This window comes from Ictalurus furcatus, chromosome 4, assembly GCF_023375685.1.
Source record: "Ictalurus furcatus strain D&B chromosome 4, Billie_1.0, whole genome shotgun sequence".
Taxonomy (NCBI): domain Eukaryota; kingdom Metazoa; phylum Chordata; class Actinopteri; order Siluriformes; family Ictaluridae; genus Ictalurus; species Ictalurus furcatus.
In genome coordinates, this window is record NC_071258.1 from 28,788,036 (window position 1) to 28,810,732 (window position 22,697).

General features: G+C 40.3%; 1 protein-coding gene across 1 annotated transcript in view; it reads left to right on the forward strand.

Moving 5' to 3' along the window:
- Nucleotides 1–8,968: 8,968 nt before the first annotated feature.
- Nucleotides 8,969–22,697, forward strand: part of frmd4a (FERM domain containing 4A) — a 109,415-nt gene continuing 95,686 nt past the window's right edge. The window contains exon 1 of the mRNA XM_053623519.1: nt 8,969–10,203. Coding sequence (XP_053479494.1) covers nt 10,078–10,203 — 126 coding nt within the window. The 5' untranslated portion in view covers nt 8,969–10,077. The remainder of the gene's footprint in view (nt 10,204–22,697) is intronic.

Sequence of the window (22,697 nt, forward strand, 5' to 3'; positions counted from 1 at the left end):
TCCATATATAGGCACTTCACAGAAAACTTTTTGGATGTTTTTCAAATGTAAAACAACAAAAACAACAACAACAACACAGTGAGCTCCCTCATATAGTATGTGTTTGTGAGCACCAGGTTGAGAAAAGCTCACAGACTTGCAGAAAGGCAGTTAGTGGTGAATAAATGAGCAGGCCTATGGTTTGTCATCTGTCATGTCAGTGAAATTCCTTCTTTCTGTGTCAGTATGCTGTTCTAGGTCACTTTCATGGACAAAAGGTAACAGACTCTTTGTTAAGTTCTAGAAGTCAACTTTATAATTATAGCAACCTATTATAACCCCAATTCCAAAAAAAAAGTTGGGACGCTGTGTAAAATGGAAAGAAACATAAATAAAAACAGAATGCAATGATTTGCAAATCTCATAAACCCAAATGTTATTCACGATAGAACATAGAAAACATATCAAATGTTTAAACTGAGGAAATGTATCGTTTTAAAGAAAAAATAAAGTAATTAGCAAAATGTTCCTCCAGCTGTTTCTTTTCCAGCCTTTTGTTGCACCGTCCCAACTTTTTTTGAGACGTTGCGGCCATCAGATTCAAAAATTTCTATGTTCTGTTGTGAATCATATGTGGGTTTATAAGGTTTGCAAATCATTGCATTCTGTTTTTATTTACATGTTACACAGCGTCCCAACCTTTTTGGAATGAGGGTTGTACTTCCATTTTAGAAATGCAGTGTGGTTATGAGACTTATTTCTAATCTTAATTCAGGTCTTCTTATCTACTTATAGATCAACCGTAAATGATTCATTAGGTCAAACATGTTTTTTGAGTAAACTCAGACCTTTTATAAGTTTTTGTCCCAGTTTAGTGTATCTTAAGTATACTATGACAAGTACTTAATATGTACTTATTTATATACTTCCTTTCCAACTGTAGTATACTTAAGCATAGTTTTTATATATATATATATATATATATATATATATATATATATATAAAGATATGCATAGTGTGATGTGCAATGTGGTCAAAAGAAGCATGAATTTCTCATTACAGTCACATGACCACTATCAGATATGACGTGTATCCGACTTATGAAACGTACACAAACATACATCAAATCGGATTTTAAAACGAAAATCGCACAGCTCACATCATAATTTTGTATCTTCATCACCCACTCAGTACTGTTCATTTGTTTATTCTTCAGTATATTTAACCATCTATTATGGAGTCTCACCCATTGTTTCACATGTGTGTGTTATCTCTCCTTGCATGGTTTCTGAGGCTGCTTCATCCCACAGTGTGGGATATACATGTTGTAATACAGCGTTACCTCCTACACCTGACCTCCTTTTGCATACAGTTTAATCTATGGCTCCTTCAGCTAAGGAAAGAGAATCACACACACACACACCCACACACACACACAGTGTTAGGAAACAGCCTCCATGCCTGCTGCTGTGCTCGACCTCTCCCTGGAGACTCATTGTTGCACTGGAAGGACAGAGCGAGAGACAGAATGCTAATTGAGGCTCATTAAATTGAACTATAATGTCATTTCCTCATTAGAGACCTGGTCATCTGTGATGTGTGATCATGTGAACTTGTGCGTTGGAGTGCGAGTGTGATTCACAGTTTCCTTTTTGGAGGATGTCTAATTCATGTGTAATAACATGCCTAATGTACTGAGAATTGCTTTCAGAAAGCTTGTTTTGTCCAAAAATAAATAAATATAATAATAATAATAATAATAACAATAATAATAATAATAATAATAATAAGTGCACCCTTGAAATTGTAACACAGTGACACAATTGTCTCCATGTGGCTCTCCACGAGAATCCTTATGACTGCACATTTTCTTCTCCAATCAACACGAATTTAACTGCCAGTTTGAATTTTGATTTTTGTGAACAAATCCCCCCACATTAGACATCCCCGTAGCCTCTTGTGATCTGTCAGATGGCACTCTACACACACACACACACACACATACAAGAGCAGGTTAATCCCAGAGGAGGACATGGTGGAACCAGCAGAGGGAGCTCACCTTGTGATTTGTGCCTCATTTTTGGATAGAGGGAACCAAAGAAGTGACTCAGTATTCACAATCCTGTACAGAGTAACTCTAACAACTCTGGATCCATGCAGGGTTTTGTTTTTTTTCCCCTCAGTCTGAGTTGTGGATGATCAACCTCATCTGCAAAGACTAATTAGTAAATTACTGTTAAGGGCTTTTTGTGCCAGATTTAAATTGTGGGATTAATTTGAATGCTCATTAAATACACAATAATGGCATTCATTCTGAGAGAACTGAGCCCCTTTTACTTGGTATAAGTAAGTACCAAGTTGTACCCCCTACTTGAGCTCTCGCTCTCTCTCTCTCTCTCTCTCGCTCTCTCTCTCTCTCTCTCCAGGCCATAGACTAGTTTTCATACTTAACATACACTATACTGTAGTGTGGGTAGATTTTACTATTGTAAAAATAATAATAATAATAATTTTTTTTTAAAAACTAACATAATATTCTTGTAGTTATTAACAAATGGAACAGGCAGGTTTTTGGGCAATCTTATCAGTAACATTAGCTCTTTTGCTACACTCTCAGAAATAAAGGCACTACACTGTAGTTTTCCATAACATTTACCTGGGAAGGTCAAATGAATCTGCTTTTAGAGTAAAGCTCTAAAGGTACAGAACAGAATCAGCGGTCCTTAAGGACAAATTATAGCAATTATCGATTATCTATTTACTTTTCCAGATGAAGGATACATACTAAATATGTACACTGGATAGTACTACCCCAGCCACAAAGAAAAGTACCTTTAATTCTCAACTCTCTGATCATCATCATCATCAGAGCTTGTCTGATTAGCCTTTCCTTTGTGGCTAGTTGCTATCATTTTGCGTTTTTGCATTTTTTGACCATATGGTATATGTTATAGAGTGAAATTATTTATAATCACACTATCCGGTGTTACCCAGATGAGGATGACTTCCCTTTTGAGTCTGGTTCCTCTTAAGGTTTCTTCCTCATATCATCTCGGAGAGTTTTTCCTCGCCATCATCGTCTCTAGCTTGCTCATTAGGGATAAATTTATACATTTAAAACGTATATCTGGAATTCTACGGTCACAAAAATCCTCGCCGAAATCCTGGACTGTATTTTGTAAAATGCATTCAGTGAAATCTATAGCATTCACCCAGCTTCAGCCTGTGCATGTGACCTGCAGCATCGACTCTGGCCTGGGTGAGCAATGGTTTTAATTAAATTGTTGTGTTCATAGAAATCCCAGTTCATCCTCAGGGGTGCTGAGGGGTCAGAGTGTTCCCTCCAAAAACAGGATGCATCACCCCGAATCGCCCTAAGAACGTCCCTCAGACATGAACATGAACATACACGGCTTTGTGTTTGGGGATAAGAGCAGAGAATGGAGTGTTTCACACACACTGGAACAGACTAGTCACAGAACACACACACACACACACACACACACTTGCACGCTCACACACTGACTCATCTTAGTGTTTCAATAGTCTATTCATGGCACATGGGGGTGTAGGGTGTGTGGGTCGGAAGATGTGAGCGTGTCCACGATTATTTCGGGTAGCTGTCCTGCATTTCACTGGATGTTACAGACATTTAAATGCCAAACAGATCCCTAATTTAGCATGTGTGTGTGTGTGTGTGTGTGTGTGTGTGTGTGTGTGTGTGTGTGTGTGTGTGTGGCTCCTCTACAGTCCTGTGGGATTGAGCGTTAATACCGTAATCCTCATTAATATTTATGTGCATGGAGGAAATCAGGAGCAGAGGCTGATTAGCCTATATGCAAAATGAAGTAGGTCAATGCACACACACACACACACACACACACACACACACACACACACACACATACATGCATAAACACTTCAAACAGTTCTTGAGCTCACAGCTGCTGCTGTCTTATTTTTCCATGGCTGTGTGTGTATGTGTCATTGAGGAAGTCTATGTATGAGTGTGCACTCCCTACAAAAACACCCCTGTCCAATATGTCATATACAGAGAGTGTTCATAGTGATACATTTTTTTAAATTATTATTTATTAAATACATCTATTTAAGGTGACATGATATACATGGATCAAAACCATTTAAGTGCAATCACATGTGATGTTTGTAGGAGTAATCCAGCTATACCTAATGTGTGAGAAATCCACAGCAATACATCTGATCTGCTATTCGTGTCTCGAGGCTCACTAATGCCAAATATTCTAACATTCTCTCCATTAAGTGTTCATTTGTTCCAAAAAACATGGTGTTTTTGCAAACAAGTGAGAAATTCTAATTCATGCAAATTGGGATCTATTCCAGCCAATAAAAATGATTTATTTATTTATGTATTTTAAAGTTCTCACTATGGGACCGCTAGGGGTCTGTAACATATAGCCTGCAGCTCCATGACTTGAATTGAATATGATGATTTTTAATTACGTTATAGCAGTAGAGAGCACTTACAACCATTATCAATGTTGTTATAGATGTTATAGTTATTATTTATACATTATTACAGTAATAAACAATTGACATTAAGGCCCTTGTATTAAATGGGTCGATACATAGGAAACTATACATGTAGTAATAATTTAACACAAAATTGAAATGAAACTATAAACGATGCAGTTTATATGCTACAAAAAATGTCTTAAATGCTACATTTTAACTCCTTAAACGCTCACCTTATTAGTCAATTATTCATCTTAAAGGCTATTGCTCAAATGACTGTTTGTATTTGGATGACACTTTTAACAATAGACATTGTCACAAGGCAGTTTTACAGAAATCCAGATGTAGCTTTATATCTTTAACGAGCAAGCTAGACGTGTCAGTGGCGAGGAAAAACTCCCTGCGAGGATATGAAGAAGAACTTTTGAGAGGAACCAGACTCAAAAGGGAACCCATCCGCTTCTGGGTGACACTGGATAGTGGGTTTATAAAGCATTATAATATTATTCTAAATTATCCAGTAACTGAGAGAGAGAGAGAGAGAGAGAGAGAGAGAGAGAGAGAGGCAGAGACAGTATAGTTTAAATATTTGGAGACATGGGGATTGTACCAGTGGTTGGTGTGTATAAAGACTCTTGTAGGGGACCCTGGGAAATTTGGTATTCACAGACGTTACACGCACTCATTCTCTCTTTCTCTCTCTCTCTCTCTCTCTCTCTCTCTCTTACACACACACGCACGCACACACACAAACAATTTGCTCTTCTAAACAACAGAGACTCAGGGCTGCATCCGACAAGGAAGCAGAAAAGAGAAAAGGAAGGAATCTCAGCACTCAGGAATTCAGAGCATTTCATTGTAGCCCAACATACAAAACACCAGCTGTACACATTTTTGGATACTCAAGAATGGTTTTAGATGTTAGAGACAGTGAATTTGCCAGATGTTCAAACACATAGAGTTTCTACTCAGTGCTCCTACAAAGCCACACCCCTAAAACACCTGAAAGTTAGCGAAAGAGGGGCTTTATTATTGACTGATGAATGATTGACAGGCAAATAGAAACTCCTCCATGTCCTCATTGGTTGTATGTAGATGGTATATTTAATATATACCAGATTGTGCCCTTCGATGGATGGATTGGCACCCCGTCCAGGGTGCACCCCACCTTTTACCCCATGCTCCCTGGGAAAGGCTCCAGGTTCCCCACGACCCTGTAGGATAAGCGGCATAGAAAATGGATGGATGGATGGAGCATGAGGACCTGCTTACGCAGAGCAGTATCCACGAATGTGGTCATGAATTTGGCTTCGCTAACAAATACAGTGTACAAGCGAGGTGAACGGGCGGGTATGTATCTCAGTGCTCAGTGCTCGCAGAACTGAACTGCTTTCACACATGACAGTTTCTCTGCTCGTGCATAGCCTTTTGTGCGCACAACCCATGGCATCTTGCGGTCATTTTTAACGACCCTGACCTCTCTGCATACTCAGGTTGGCCACCTGTAATATTTTCGATGTTTTACTTGTATTGTATTTGTAAGAAGATGCTGTAATCGTGAAATACGTCCAGATTGCTAATATACTCAATCATTTGTAGTTAGCCTGACAACACACACTAGGAGCACAAGAGAAAAGGAGGATGTATCAGAGCGTTATCCGATACCAGAATCAGTACTGATGCATCCCTCACACTAAGACACAATACTATGTAGGATTAGGCATGAGGTCTGGTATTAACACTGTCTTAATGATTAGAAAATGACATCTGTCTATATCTGATCTGATCCGTTCTTCTCTCGCTCACTCTCTCTTTCTCTCTCTCTCTCTCTCTCTCTCTCTCTCTCTCCTCCATGCTCCCATATGGATGTTCTCCTGCATAGGTGAGTATCTCTTCAGCACTTGCTCACTGTAATGCTCATGTGTCCTGGTGTCATGTTGCAATGTGAGAATCAATAGGCATTGAGAGAGTGTGGCGCTGGGAAGCAAAGAGAATGGCGCTGTTGCTCACACTGTTCATGGTTCATGCAGGTTCATGGCTCTCGTTAGCTCCTAGCAGGAGCAAAGAGCGCCAAACAGGGATTACTGCAGTGTGTGTGCGTATAGTGTGTGTGTCTCGGAGTATATTTGTTTTAGTTTTTAGTCGGTATGGTGTCGATTGAGACGGGGCGATGTTTTTGTTGAATTGTCCAATGACTTTCTCTGCAGATGTTACATTATATATAGTTTGTTCTTGGAGTGTGTTTGCAGAGCTGAGCCTACAATAGGTCTGGTTACATTTTCTTTAAAGACACACACTCACACACTTTTTTGTGTTCACCTTCCCCCACTTATTGGTTCCTGCCTGTTCTACCTCACCCAGAATCAGAGAATTATAAATAAATAAATAAATAAACCTGACGGCTGTTTAAGCTCTTGGGTAATTTTGATAAAGAATGAAGTTCTCGTTCAGGTTTAACATGAATCTTTCTCCAGATGGGACATGCTTTTAACTAGCGATACAGAATGCTGGCAAAGGCCAACTTCATTCCTCACTGATCGAGGCTTTCTGTTAGATCGCAGCACACTTAGGATAAAAAGGCAACAGAAACCACTGGAACGTGGGAGCTGACATACATACTGCATGAGATTTACTGCCCAACAAACAGAATCAGCTGTGTGCTATCAATATTAAACCAGATCATGTTCGGCCTTGTACAGTGTAACAGAACCTACATAAGCAGCATGTGTCTGTAATATAGTATTATATATAGTCCCCTCTGAAACTATTGGAACAGCAAGGCCGATTCATTTGTTTGTGCTATACACCAAAGACATTTGGGTTTGAGATCAAAAGATGGATATGAGATGAGAGTTTAAGATTTCCGCTTTTATTTACATCTAGATGTGTTAAACAACATAAAACATAGAACCTTTTGGATCAGACCACACAATTTTTAGGTGAGCAAAAATATAGGAACATATAAGTCTTGATGTAAATTAAAGTAAATAACAAGTAATATTTTGTTGCATATCACTTTGCTTGTAATAACTGTATCAAGCCTGCGACTCATTGACATTGAAACCAAATTGTTGGTTTCTTCTTTTGTGATGCTTTTCCAAGCTTTTACCGGAGCTTCTTTCAGTTGTTGTTTGTTTTTCAGGGGGTTCCTCCTTGCATTCTCCTCTTCAGGACGTGAAATGCTGTTCAATTGGGCTAAGGTCTGGTGATTGACTTGGCCAGTCTAAAACCTTCCGCTTTTCCCCCTGATAAACTCCTTTGTTGTGTTGGCAGTGTGTTTTGGATCATTGTCTTGCTGCATGATGAAGTTCCTCTCGATTAATTTGGTTACATTTCTCTGTAAATTGACAGACAAAATGTTCCCATAAACTTCTGAATTCATTCTGCTGCTATTATGATGAGTTATATTATCAATAAAGATTAGTGAGAATGTTCCAGAAGTAGCCATGCAAGCCCAAGCCATGACACTACCTCCACCACACTTGACTGGTGAACTTCTATGTTTTGGATCATGAGCAGATCCTTTCTTTCTCCACACTTTGACCTTTCCATCACTTTGGTAGAGGTTAATCCTGGTTCCAGAACTTTTGTGGCTCATCTCTGTATTTCTTTGCGAATTCCAATCTGGCTTTCTGATACTTACTGCCGATGAATGATTCACATCTTGTGGTACGGCCTGTAGATTTCTGCTCTCAAAGTATTCTATGAACACCGGATTGTGATACCTTCACCCCATAGAAAGAATTATCATTCTTTCTAGAAATCGTTGTTGTAGAGTTGTACATAAAACATTTGTTCCAATGAGTAAATGTAACTAACAACATCCGTTTACTTTATTTGGCATTTTGTGCATGAACAGTTGGATATGTTTAGAGCAGAAACAGGATCTGTGGGTTTTGCCCTAGTCCTATAATGGTATCTAGAACTTATCCACACTCAGTGGACCTGCTGGTACCACATATTGCCTCGTACTGGATGATGAAAAAAAACATATACCCATTTATAACATAGGCCGCTCCAAATTCAAATCCAAATTCAGGACTGTTCTAAGCTAATCTAAGCTATCTTTGATTCATTCTGTTTCAGTAATGACTTTCTACTGTCAGGGTCAAAGTAGATCCAAAGTCTACCCCCAGGATGTGCTGCCAGTCTTTCACAAGACACCCTGAATACACATGTGGTAGTGGTAACTCAGTGGTTAAGACATTGGGCTACAGATCAAATGGTCGTGAGTTCAAACCCCAGCACCGCCAAGCTGCTGCTGTTGGGCCTGTGAGCAAGGCCCTTAACCCTCAAATTAAATAAAATGTCACTCTGGATAAGGGTGTCTGCCAAATGCCATAAATAAAAAAAAAATACACATTCACACCTAGTGGCAATTTAGAGCCAACAATCCAAATGCCATCAGGAAGAAGCCCACACAGACATGCTGAGAACAAGCAAACATGCAAATCTCCATACAGTCAGTAACCCAAGCTTAGGATCAAACCGAGGAATCTGAAGCTGTGAGGCAACACTACCTGCTGCGCCATCGTTCCCATCGAGGCCGTCTTAAATTTAACTGCTTGCTAACCATGGTTGGTTTCATTTTCACTGTGTATCTCCACCTGTTTATGTGATGTCAGCTGTTGGCTGATCTTGTGTTTTCAGAAGGCAAATAAAGTATCGGCATCAAATTTCCATTGTAAATGAGCAGCTATGACTATCTGATGTTTAAGTTGCTTGAACACGTTGTATTGTAAATCTCCTGGCACAAATCTGATAACGATAACTAGAGAGCTAGGGCTAGAACTAGGGGGTCTTTGCAAGTAATACAGGTTTTGAACGTATGTAGCTTGGTCGTTAGTAACTGACGGGCATCTACTGTGCAATGACTTGAGTGGACACTTGAAACACAATGAGGAGAGTTTAGAGTTACACTTAGATACTCTGTGTGTGTGTATGTGTGGGTGTGTGCGGGTGTGGGAATAATTAGGGCTTGATATAAAGTTAATCTGTATGATTAACTGCCCTGGGAACAATAATGATGTCATGAGCCCATTCAGATATAAGCATGATGTCATTTCATTTGAAAAAGAAAAAAAAAGCAACAAGGTTGATCTACACTCGGAAAACTGAGACACTCATATCAAATATCTCATCAGTGGTGTAAGATCTCAGAGTGTAAGCTGAATCAGACTCAAGCAGGGCAGAGGAGTCGTGTCCTGCTGCCCTGATGAGCTCCTTGTCTCGGGTTGTTGAGGGCTAACTGTGTGCTACAGGGCTATCGCTTTAAAACAAACCATCAGTGGGTGAAGGGGGGGTGGTGGTGAAAGGCAGAGAGTTGGTACGTTCTACGTGGGAATGTTTGTGTTGGGTCAACCATGAGCTGTTCCTGTGGGAATTAAGGCTCGCTGTTGGAGAGAGAGAGTGAGACAGAGAGAGAGAGAGAGTATGAATCTCTACAGTGTTGCACAGTTTCTCCCGTGGGGCACTTAGAGTAGAAAAGGAGTGATGAAGGACATTAAAAGAGAAGAGAGCGGTGCCTGAGGACCTTTACCTGCTCCCACACCTGCACTGAAGAGGGATTACCTGTCCTCCACACCTGTGTGTGTTTCTCAGCTATGGAGGCTGTCATTTTAAGTCTAGAGGAGAGTGTGTGCGGGGCGCAGAGTGTGTTCTGGGATCTGACTTCAGCCGCTCTCAGGAGATTGAGACACACACACCTACTGTATAATACTGTCTACCAGGTATGAGCTTCATGCGTGGGTGTGTGTGTGCAGTAAGTATGCAGAGATGAGCGTGTAAAGAACGTCAGGATGATGAAGGATGCTTTATCCTGTTTTTTCTGTATGTGCTGTGTACTGTCAATACGATACTCTTGTTTCAATTATTACACAAGTGAGACTGGCAGTCGGCCATAAGCTAAAGCTTTTTCATGTGGGAAATTAATACAGCTTTGGGCTGTTTTTGTTATGTTGTTCCGAGATGGTTAAAACCTCTAATAGTTTGAATTCCGTGCGACCTCTGGACGTTTTGTGAGCTTTAAACAGTATTAGCGTTGCTATGGTGGTTTCCATGGATCTCCACAGGAGTCTTCAGCTCCATCTAGCACAGATCGTGGTGCTGTGTGTGTGTGTGTGAGAAAGAGAGAGACAGAGAGAGAAATCAGTATTCATCCTGTGCTCCTCCTCTACCTTCTCACGGTGTAAGAAGAGCAGACCAGACCAAACAATGCCAGAATTCATGAATTCAGAATAGACCTGAACAAATAATAAAATGGCAGAGAACAGACATTAACATCGTAATGTAGTGGAAATCGGTCAACTTGCATATAACGTGTGTAAACGTGCCAAAAGTCCCTATCACTTATAAGCATAATGGCCTCAGATATTTAGCTTAAAGCATATTATTTAATAAGTACAGTAAAATTATAGTAAACGGTATGTAGGGATGTGAGTAAAGATGATATGTCAAGGTCCCATTGATAGCCACTGGGAAATCTAGCTAGTTCTACTACAATATACATGATAAAAGCAGCTTAACAACACTGATGCTAGTGCCATAATTTATACAGTTACTGTATTAGCTTACCTAATAAGATTCCTGGCAATTAAAATAATAATAATAATAATAATTTTACCTCATTAACAGCTAGTAACATCGTCAAGTTGTTTCTCACTAACACACAGAGAGACAAAAAGTTACATTACTTTGATAGATTATGTGAAATGTAGTGTTTATCACTGCTATTCTGCTACATGGTTAATAAATAGTTTAACTAAATAAAAAACTCCTTGATTTTAAAAGTGACACTGCAAGCATTTCGCTCATAGAAACAGTAGTTAGTTAAACTAGTTAGCTAACAGCTTTGCTAGTGATGCTAATGCCCCACTATGTTTATAGCTAGCATATATCCAAAACACTAAAACATTCTCAACTCTTTTGTCGTTTTTAAATGGTGTCAGATTTGAGTATTGGCAGTCTTACATATGGCAAATGAATCCTGTGAGAAAGTTGTGTTAACTTGTTAGAGGGGTGTTAGCTACGCTGGCTAGCATTCAGGGGTGGTAGCAAGGGCAAATAGCAAATTCATGCTAAATTATGGATATAAGAAAAGATCCAAAGAGAATCCCTGATCATGTGGGCAACAAATGCTCAGCGCAACATAGACACACACACACACACACACACATAGGGAGAGCTGTGGTATTGTCTTTTCATCGTCTTATTGGCCTTTAAGCTCTAGAGAACATACTGTGTGAGGAAAGGTGTATACAATGAAAGGAAGTCCTCTCATACACACACCCTCCCTACTAATTACGAACCAAAATGAACTTTGACCCTCAAAGATGTCAGATCTCTCTCTCTCTCTCTCTCTCTGTCTGTCTGTGTGTGAGTGAGTGTGTGCGTGTGTGAGAGAGAGAGTAGTAGGCTGAACAGTGAGACAGCCTTAATGACCGCTGTATAAGTGTTCAGCAGTTCACACCAGTGTCTTCTGTTTTCTTTCTGAACAATCTCTTACACACACACACACACACACACACACACACACACACACACACTGGCAGCAGAATCTGACCCAGCAGGTACTCCTTGTGTGAAAATCCCCCTTTCCTTTGCCTCCTCCTTTCTTCTTTTCCTTCTCTCACACAGCGACTCTCTCTCTCTCTCTCTCTTTCTCTCTCCTTCCTGTTTCTGGTCAGGTTCACTTAAATCCTTCTCTTTCTTTCTCACAACTCCTCAATACACAGCCATAGAGATGCTTTTGTTTCATCCAAAGCTGCTAATTTCAGATCTGTGTATGTGAAAGAGAAAGAAACAGAAACGATAGAGCGTGAGAAGGCATAAGGATTATTCTGTCACTCAAACTTTTCTATTCTATGGTCCAGCTTCCGTGCACACACCTCTACATAACTCACCTCTCCTGATTTAAGATGGATGTGTTGACAGTCAGGTTGATCTAGTGAATTGTTTAGAATGGGAGGGATAAGGAAAGAAACCCTAACTCTAACCCTGTATGTACTGTGGTGGTGGTGACTGGTCAGAAGGTTATGAGTTCAAATCCCTGCACCAGCAAGCGGACACTGAAAACCCTGCAGCTAAACCTCAGGTTCAGGTTCAGGTTCAGCTAAACCTGTAGTCTTTATTGTTTTCTGTCACTTTGGATAAAAGCACGTACATGTAAATGTTGAGTGCTTGTATTCACGCAGTTACACGCAAGATGCATTTCTTAGAAAATTATGAACTTAAATTTATGTTAAATGTCCCCCACATGAAGCAGGGCTGATTTCAGTTCCTGAGCCAAGAACCATTTTAGTCCCTGTACCAAAGTAGGTACTTTTCTGCAGACGAGGAAGCTTTAAAAAAATCATCAACTGTTTTACCCTGTTTTGTTTTGTTTGTTTTTTTTGGTGATTGTTGCGGCCAAAATGCCTGATTTTGCTGCGACTCTTTTCAACATTTTTGATACGATTGCGGAAAACTTCCTGAATTGGCAGCACAGTGCAGTGCAAACATCCAGAAACACTGTAGCTCTGCTCAGAAGGTTCAGGAACAGCTGTGGGAATTTTATTTATTGGACTTAATTGCAATTGCATGTGTGTGTGTGTGTGTGTATGTGTGTGTGTGTGTGTGTGTGTGTGTGTGTGTGTGTATGTGTTGTAATTCCCATCAGTGTGCTATGCTGTGATTAAAGGATGTGACTCTTTCCTCAGGTCTTTGAATGACACTCGTTTTATTGTGTTTGTATGTCTGGATGTGTGTGTGTGTGTGTGTGTGTGTGTGTGTGTGTGTGTGTCATGGCTTCAGTTTGAAGGAAATACCACATTACTGGCAAACTAATATCCCCAGAGCTGGATGATGAATGGACTGTTCCACTATAGACTCTGTAGACTGCGTCCCTGGTTCACACACACACACACACACACACACACACACACACACACACACACACCTATAGATCAGGCTGAGCACAAGCATTGCTCACAGCCATCAGTTTGTCTCAGTCCATCATGGTAGAGTTTATTCTCCAATGTCTGACAGGAACACGGCTGTCTGCCTTGAGAGTCCTGAACGTTCTGGCTACACAGTACATTTTGGAAACTTCAACCAGCCCACACACACGTACACACACACACACACACACACACACACACACACTTACATTACAACGCAGCTGTATTTATCAGCCATGGGATTTTCCCAGAACATAGCCCTGTGTGAGGGCACATTCCTTTGCTTTTCCTATAATTTTCTTTATTAAGCTGAAATGTGTGTATGTCTGTGTGTGTGTGTGTGTGTGTGTGTGTGTGTGTGTGTGTGTGTTGTTTGGGGGTGGTGGGGGGGATTTACTATTCCCACCAGCTGTCCAATGTGTGATTGGCTGATAATCGATTCAGATTATTTAGCCTGTACTCTACAGGGATTGGTCAATATTGTGATACATTGTCAGTGTTTGTTTGTGTGTGTGTGTGTGTGTGTGTGTGTGTCCAATGAGAGAAAGTAATGTGGTGGGATTACAGTAAGAAGCATGTCATTAATGTGGATCACAAACACGCTTCTGTAAGCGCACGTGTACAGTGACATCTCTCACACACACACACACACACACACACACCAAGGAAATCCTGTGTTTTGGTGTATTTGACTGGGGATGTGACTGATCCAATTGAATGTCTAGACTTAGAGTAAAGAAATGTAATTACTAGGACCTATTCTGATTTTCCTATGTGGAGACAATGTAATGTTCGTTCGCTCTACTTATCTCCACACGTCCGCCCTTATAACTGGAAACCGAAGCATATTGAAACCTCAGACAGCGTCAGACAGCCAGAGTTGACATCAGAACAGATCTAATGAGAGGGTAAAAAAGATTTAATCGTTGAATAAATAAATCAGTAAAATAAAATGGTATTGAGAAATGCCTTATGGACAATTTTGACATGTCCACATACTTTTGCTCTCACACACTGGCTGTATAATCACTGCAGCTCCTCCATCACCATCTACCCCCATAAATCAGAATTAACCACATCATTCTGACCCAAGCTGACATGTTACTGATGAAAAAGCTACATATACTGTATATACGTGACGTCCTAGAGTTGTTGATGCACAGTTTCTCAGTACTGAAGGCTGAGTACTCAGTACTGAGTTGTCTTTCTTCTTTTTCTTCTACACTGGCTTGTGGTCCTAATGACAGATCTGTCATAAGCACAGTGGAAAAAATGAATGGAAATATTTCCTTTTTATTTATTTATTTAATTAATTAATTTTATTTATTTTTTTCTAATTTTTTTTTGCAAATGACCAACATCAGTGATGATCAGTAATGACAGCAAATTTAGAGCAGTGCTAAAACACACACAGGGATTCTGACCCATTTCACCTAATTTGGCCTAAACCTAAAGCCTTACACTTAAAAAAAAGGTTGCTTTCATCATTTTGAAGCACTTAAGAGAAAAGTAAAAGGCACATAGGTAGGGTTGCCAGATCAGTGTGAGAAATCCAGCCAAAAAAAACTACCCCAATGGACAATATAAAGCAGCCAGGTTCCAAAACCACAAATCTGACCCTCCTAGCTGCACTTGTACTAAACTCCAGAATCCATCCATCCATCCATCCATTTTCTGTACCTCTTATCCGACACATAGTCATGGGGGAGTCTGGAGCCTATCCCAGGGGACTCGGGGCACTAGGCAAGGGACACCCTGGACGGGGTGCCAAACCGTTGCAGGGCACGATCGCACACACGTTCACACAGTACAGACAATTTAGAGGTGCTAATCAGCCTACCTAAAGACGCATGTCTTTGACTGGAGGAGGAAACCGGAGTACCTGGAGGAAACCCCCAGAGCACGAGGAGAACATGCAAATTCTGTGCACACAGGGCAGAGGTGGGAATCGATCTCTCAACCCTGGAGGTGCATAGCTTAATGGCTTAAGGCATTGGACTACTTCTCGGAAGGTCATGACCTCAAATCCCAGCACCACTAAGCTGCCACTGCTGGGCCCTTGAGCAAGGCCCTTAACCCTAAGATGTATAAATGAGATAAATGTAAGTCATTTTGGATAAGGGCATCTGCCAAATGCCATAAATTTACCATAAATGTAATTTCATTACTGCATAACGAGTATGTTCATAGAGTACAAGTAAAAGTAATCTACTACAGTATCTACTATAGCTACCTTATGACCATCACAATATCATCTATTATATTTTATCATAATCCAAAGCAACACTAGGCTGGGGGAAAGCCACAGACCTGGCAACCTTCTAGCAGTGACACAGACCCTGCAGAGAGCCTCTGTTCACTTATAAGTCAAAGTGTGCATTTTCAAATTGTCCATAGTGTATGAATGTGTGTGTGAATGCGTGTGTGATTGTGCTCTGCGATGGATTGGCACTCCATCCAGGGTGTCCCCTGCCTCGTGCCCCAAATTCCCAGGGATAGGCTCCAAGCTACCCCACTACCCTCTGTAAGATAAGCAGTATGGAAAATATATGGATGGCTGTATTGATTAAGCATCTACACTTCATGTAAACACACTCATTTTTTTTTTGCCATTTTTTGTTGCACGCCCTTCGTGAAGAGGTGGCTATGTAGAAATGCATTCTTTTCATTGGTAATGCAGTAAGAGTGTTTAGTATACATTTTAGCCAGAGTTATGGACTTTCTTTAGCTATGCTAACCAGTGTTTATCCAGTTAAATATCAACATTTTAATTTACAATCTATAATTATTGTATTATTTTAATATGTATTGTTAATTATTACTAGATTCATATATACAGTTACCAATGATTCACCTACCTACTCTGGACATCCTTTTTTCTTCTTCTTACAATTAATTTTTTTTAACATCTGATCTACATAGACAGCTCATGATGTCATGGAGCCGACCTTCACCTTGAAATCTGCTCCTGATCGCTTTGAGGGCAGAGCAGGAAGTGCCTGCTGATACAATTCCTATTTCATTTGGCTAATTAAATCATTTCATTGACCTCCCCGAATGCTCCTTAGAATCGAGGCGAGCGCTCATCTTCCCTGTAACACAAACAGTAATTAAAATACATCATAGCAGCTTCATCACACACAGGAACACACTCCTGACCCTGTGTAACCCAAGCTGTCGTTGGAACTGAATCATTAGACTCACTTTCACTCGACTTCCTCCCTGCAGGAACACTATCTGAAACGCTGCCTCTACCTGTAAATTATTCACAACACACACACAATGAATAAGTCACTAAAGCCTTCTCATGGATGACATCAGTGTGATCCTGCACTGTGATATGGGTGTGTGTGTGTGTGATGATTACTCGAAATGTTTTACCTTCCTGACAATTTATTTGCACAGAGTTATGTGTACAAAATGGCGTATTACAATTGCATTACAAAATACACCTCTGAGATGCTCAAATTGCTCATAAAGCACAATAAAAGATTATATTTATTTTAATCAACAATGGGCTAGTGTGTCACATCGCTATGTAAAACAGAGTTACTGTTATCACCCCAAAGCTTATTTTTTTGTAAGAGCACTTCCTGAACTGTGTTATGCCAATTAGGGGTGTAACGTAATGCCACTATCTATGTATACTATAGTGCATCAAATATTCATACTATATCTATATTCGTATTTAAGCGGCTCTGTAAATGAATCAATAATGGGGGGAGTGCACCTCTGTTCATTATTTCCCACACAAAGACTGAGAAAAGGCTGAAAAATGGATTTCCCTTTTCTAGTGCCTGACCTTTTTTGTGTGGTTTTCAAGTTGGGGTAGGAGTTTTGCACAAACCTGGCATCCCTGCTCACGATTAGTAAAAAAATTCTTTGGATCCAAGATCTAATGCACACAATGGGGAGATTTTTTTAAAAAATCATCCATCCATTTTCCATAACGCTTCTCCTACACACGGATGCAGGGGAGCCTGGGGCCTAAACCCCCAACCCCGGAGGTGTGAGGCAACCATTCTAACCCCTAATCCACCGTGCCCTCCATCTCTCTTGGCAATGATTATGATTATGTTAATGATTATTTTATGGCATGTTATACTTTTTATCCACTTATAGTTACATTTAGTGTTGTGGCATGTCTGTGAAAGCTAGTTCCTGTTCCAGAGACTAAAACATGGCATGTGTCAACAAGTATCGCTTTATGTGGCCACCCAACACTAGCTCTTGGCCGCTCTAGTCAAAATGTTGTGGACAATTTCTTGTGAAAAGGGCCCATTGGAACAGCTCCGTGGCGTTTCATTTGACACTGATGTTTTTGGGGTGATGACATAAAAGCTGGGCAAGAGAACCAAATCAATAATACTTGACTAATATACAAATATACCAAAGTACTACTTATATATAGTAACGAATTATTCAAGTGTTTTCCTTCTATGATGTCCAACTGTAGTGATCAAACTTGACATTAAATATGGACATAAACGTGTATTTAGCAGCTAAATCCACAACTGACCCAAAATAGACGGTATCTTTTTTACGGGCTAGTCTACTTCCCTAATGAACAGCCATTTCCGGTCAGTTAATGCTCAGTAGGCTTTTTTTTTTTAATGAATGCGGCAAAACCACTGCAGTGACAGTTTTCACACGTACACCAGACGAATTCCTCTGAATACAGTATATCTTATTCTTTAAAACTGTTTTATTACACTGATCTTCTAAATGCACCCATTAACTGATGTCAGACTTAGAAAGTGGTTCAACAAGGACTCTGGATAGTGTGAACATCAACAGAGAGGATCACAGCCAATCAGAGCAGAGTGTGTGTGAAGTTCTGGGTAAAGGTATCCAGTAATGTGAGGTCGTCTCCCCAGGCACACTAAAGGGCTGCTAGATTTACGCTCGCTTAATTATGAATGAGTGAGGCATGAGAGAAGCGAAGCAGATCTCGTTAAATCTGTCCTCTCGGCCTGCTACAGTGACTAAACTCACGCACTTTTATACAATACATTTTCCCTGAGAAGAGTGGGAAAGTGGGCGTGGCTTTGACCTCCGATGTTTATGTAGCTCTGCTCATACGAGTGAGTCTAGAATGTTGTGCACAAAAGCAAAACGTGCGTTCATACAAGCCGGTGAATCAGATTACGTCTGAAAATCTCACTCTGCATGTGTGTGTGTGTGTGTGTGTGTGTGTGTGGGAGGTCCTTAATATCAAGAAGCACCTAAAGTCTGCATCGACAGATCCATTTCAGTTTAACGCACTGCAGATGTGTGGGTGTGGGGTTGTGCTTTTTTGGCTGTTCTTTTATCAACAAACTCCAGAGTCCACCAGTTTCCCAGGAATCTCGAGAATTTAGGTCTAAAGATGTGTCCCCGTATATTTCCAGCAAAGAACAGAGCCTGGGAAAACCACCAATTGACTCACACTGAGAGAAAGAAAAGAGTGGGTTCTGTGTGAAGTCTGGCTTCTAATAGATAAGACATTCCTCTGCAAATACACACACACACACACACACACACACAAAGGAGATGAGTAATAGAAGAATCAGTTGGTTTGCAAGGCCCTAAATGGATGGACGAGGGATATGAGCTGTGCTGTGTGTGTGTGTGTGTGTGTGTGTGTGTGTGTGTGTGTGTGTGTGTGTGTGACAGTTTGCACTTCCTCTCTAAACCTTTGTGATAGATGAGGTTTGAGTGTGTTCTTCTGCTGCTCCACTGACTCACGAGAGCTTCACGCCCCAGTTACACACACGCATACACCCCGTAAACTGCGTTTTATTCTAGCAGTGATCCTTAAACTGTTCTCCTCGTTGCAGGCAACCCCAGAATTCTGTTTACTGAATGACACATCTGTAAATGTTTCAGCAACAAAATGGACTAAATTCACTCTCACGGAGAAGTCCAATTATTAAAAAAAGGAATGCTAGCTGACAGTCATAGTATTTGTGTTAGTAATTGTGTTTGTTATTTGCTAGAAATGATTTCAGGATTGAAAAAAAAAAGAAAAAACACACACACACATAAAAAAACACATTATTTTGGCTTACCTCAGGAAAAACCCTGAACTAGCAGCAGAAGTTGTTGGGTTCCTGAATACAACTAAACTATTTACTTTTGTTAGTTGCTAATTGCTGTTTTCCACAAACATCACTAGTGACATAACCAACGCTAGTCGTATTGTGTATAGTTAGCCACTAGCAAGATAGCTACCTCACCTAAGCTAGTTGTGAGGCTACATTAGCTAGTTGTGAGGCTACATAAGCTAGTTGTGAGGCTACATTAGCTAGTTGTGAGGCTACATTAGCTAGTTGTGAGGCTACATAAGCTAGTTGTGAGGCTGCATTAGCTAGTTGTGAGGCTACATTAGTTAGTTGTGAGGCAACATTAGCTAGTTGTGAGGCTACATTAGCTAGTTGTGAGGCTATATTAGCTAGTTGTGAGGCTACATTAGTTAGTTATGAGGCTACATTAACTGGTTGTGAAGCTACATTAGCTCGTTAATAACTTCTGGAAATCTACAAACATTAAAAAAAAAAAAAAAAGCAAAGCAAATATGACAGTTACTATGAGACAAACAAATCACTTAGACTACATTTGTAAATGTACTCCTCAGTTTGTGAAAATGTGGTGTTAGCTAAAGCTAGCTAGATGGCTAGATACATAGATAGATGTACTTGATTGATCTCTAAGGGGAAATCTGGCCAATTTAAAGGACCATAGACGAAAGCTGCCTTTTAAAACGGTACAGACTTTATCTCAGGATAAAAAAAAAAAAAAAAAAAACACTGCTCAAAATACAGCTTATCTACGGTTCTGCGTTCAGATGGGAACTCTGTGCTAGTCACACATAGGAGAAGAGAGAAGAGGGGAAGAAAGGAGAAGAGAGGAGGCATTGATCCACATCAGGTGTCCTGAATCAGCAGTCTCTTTATGTTGAAGTGTCCTCTCTCCACCCCATTACACACTCTTTCTAGGACACGGAAAAGTCTCTGTATCTGTAAATGTGATATGGAGAGACGTTTACCTTGGAAGTGCTACGTTTAATAGAACTGCAGGCATAATGTGTGTGTGTGTGTGTGTGTGTGTGTGTGTGTGTGAGTGCTGACCCACTTCCTGCAGCTAAAATGATTTATCTTATGCTGCCTTCACATGCTATTAGAATTACTGTAAGTTCCTAACCTAAAAGCTGCAATATAAACAGCCGTTCCAGTGACGAGTAGGAGCTTCGGAAAGAATGACTACGTTTACATGCACATCAATATTCTGATATTAATCGGAATTAATAAATTAACTGCTGGATTAAAACAATATTCTGATAGCCCAAATTCTGAATCCCACCCCTGGAATATGCCTGATTTAATCTGAAATTTGTTGCATGTAAACACCATAATCAGAAAATCCACTACAAGGAGATATGTGTGCATGCTCAGTCTGCAAAGCATTCTGGGTGCTAATAGATGCTTAGCTTAGCTGTAGGCTAGGTATTTAGGAATGGTAACTTAAGTATACTTACAACAACCATGTATACAGGAATATTCTGATGCCAAATAAACATCGTATTCGGAATATGGCCGCAACACAAATACAGGAATTTGATGTGCATGTAAACATATCAACATCCCAGGGCCTATCCCAGGAACACTAGACACAAGGCAGGAACGTACCTAGGACACAGCCACTCATTAACGCCAATTTTACCGTGATGTTTTTGGAACGTGAAAGGAATCAATAGTATTCCTGTCAGAAACCCAAATAAACATTGGGAGAACATGGAAAACTGCACAGACAGTAACCAGAGCTCAGGAATGAACACAGCCCATGGAGTATTTATTTACAGAAATGCAATTCTCTTACATCTGTAACTGCTGGTTTCATTATGGATATTTTTATAATGGGGGTAAATTTTAGGAACATACATCAGGCATACATCAGACTAAGCCAAGATTCAAAGCTTAGAAGCATCTGATGATCACCTGAACATTTGTGTGAGAGAACAGAACCGCGTCACTGATAGCAGCTATTTAAGACGTATGTTATGAGTTGGCAGTTGGCACGCATTAAAATGACTATAAAGATTATGAAGTATGACAATAACTATAAAGTTATCATCATAACGTCCAAAAGTCTGGTAGATGAAAAGTTAGGAAGTCCTGTTGCACATAAAACCTTGTAGGTGCATATGTATATGTGTGTGTGTGTGTGTGTGTGTGTGTGTGTGTAGGCTGTGGCCAGATGGGAACTGAGCTATGAAGTGAAATTACAGCAGGATCTCAGACACGTTTGAAGGGTTCACATGTGGGTGTATGTTTTTTTTCCACAGACATAACTAGAAACACGTTTTTTTCTTTCACAAGACAGACATACACATGTGCAAACACACACACATACACACGGAGACAGAGAGAGAGAGAGAGGAGAAGAAAGGGAAAGCTCTTTAAATTGAATATTCCTGATGTCTGTGGTCTGTGAAGTCAAGCCTCTTTTTACTGCTTAATTCTGTATCATATGTGGAGAGGGGTTACAGCTATCTGTGGTCCCCTGAATCACACACACACACACACACACACACACACACACACACACACACACACACAGAAGAAAGGGCACACAACATGTAGCGTAAGATGAGTGATGGTCCTCAGTGGTCCAATAGCACACACACACACACACACACACACACACCAGGACCAGCAGACTGATAAAAGCGGCCCGTCTTCATTCCGTCATTCATCAAGTGACTTGATTTGTTCCGTCTCCTACTGCTGTAGTTAAACACAGACGGACAGTTTGCCGCTCTTCAGAATCATTCACATCTGTAATTTTATATTGATTAATAACTACAATAACAACCACGTGAGTCAACAAGCTATTATACTAATCCCAGTTTATACTGCACCTCAGGCCTCACTCCCCACACCTGGTCCTACTCTCAAGAGCTCAGCATATAGAATTACACAAAGTTCAACACACACACACACACATACATACTCCAAGGGATGATTTCAGAGGTCGTGGGCGATCTTTGAAGTGATCTCTGATTTAAGGGAGGATCGTAACCACCAAGGGTGTCCTGGAAAATGCCCACACACACCCCAGCTTACACTCTGGGGCCCTTTTAAACCCTTCACCATTCTGGCCTTCTAGACCAAAACACCACGTTTAGTAGACGAATAGGACATAAGAACTTCAGGCTTTCGTAATATGGTTCTCACATGTACTATAAAAAGTTTCTACCCTGGTATAGAGAAGGTAAATGATGGCAATTCTGCTATCTCAATCAGGAA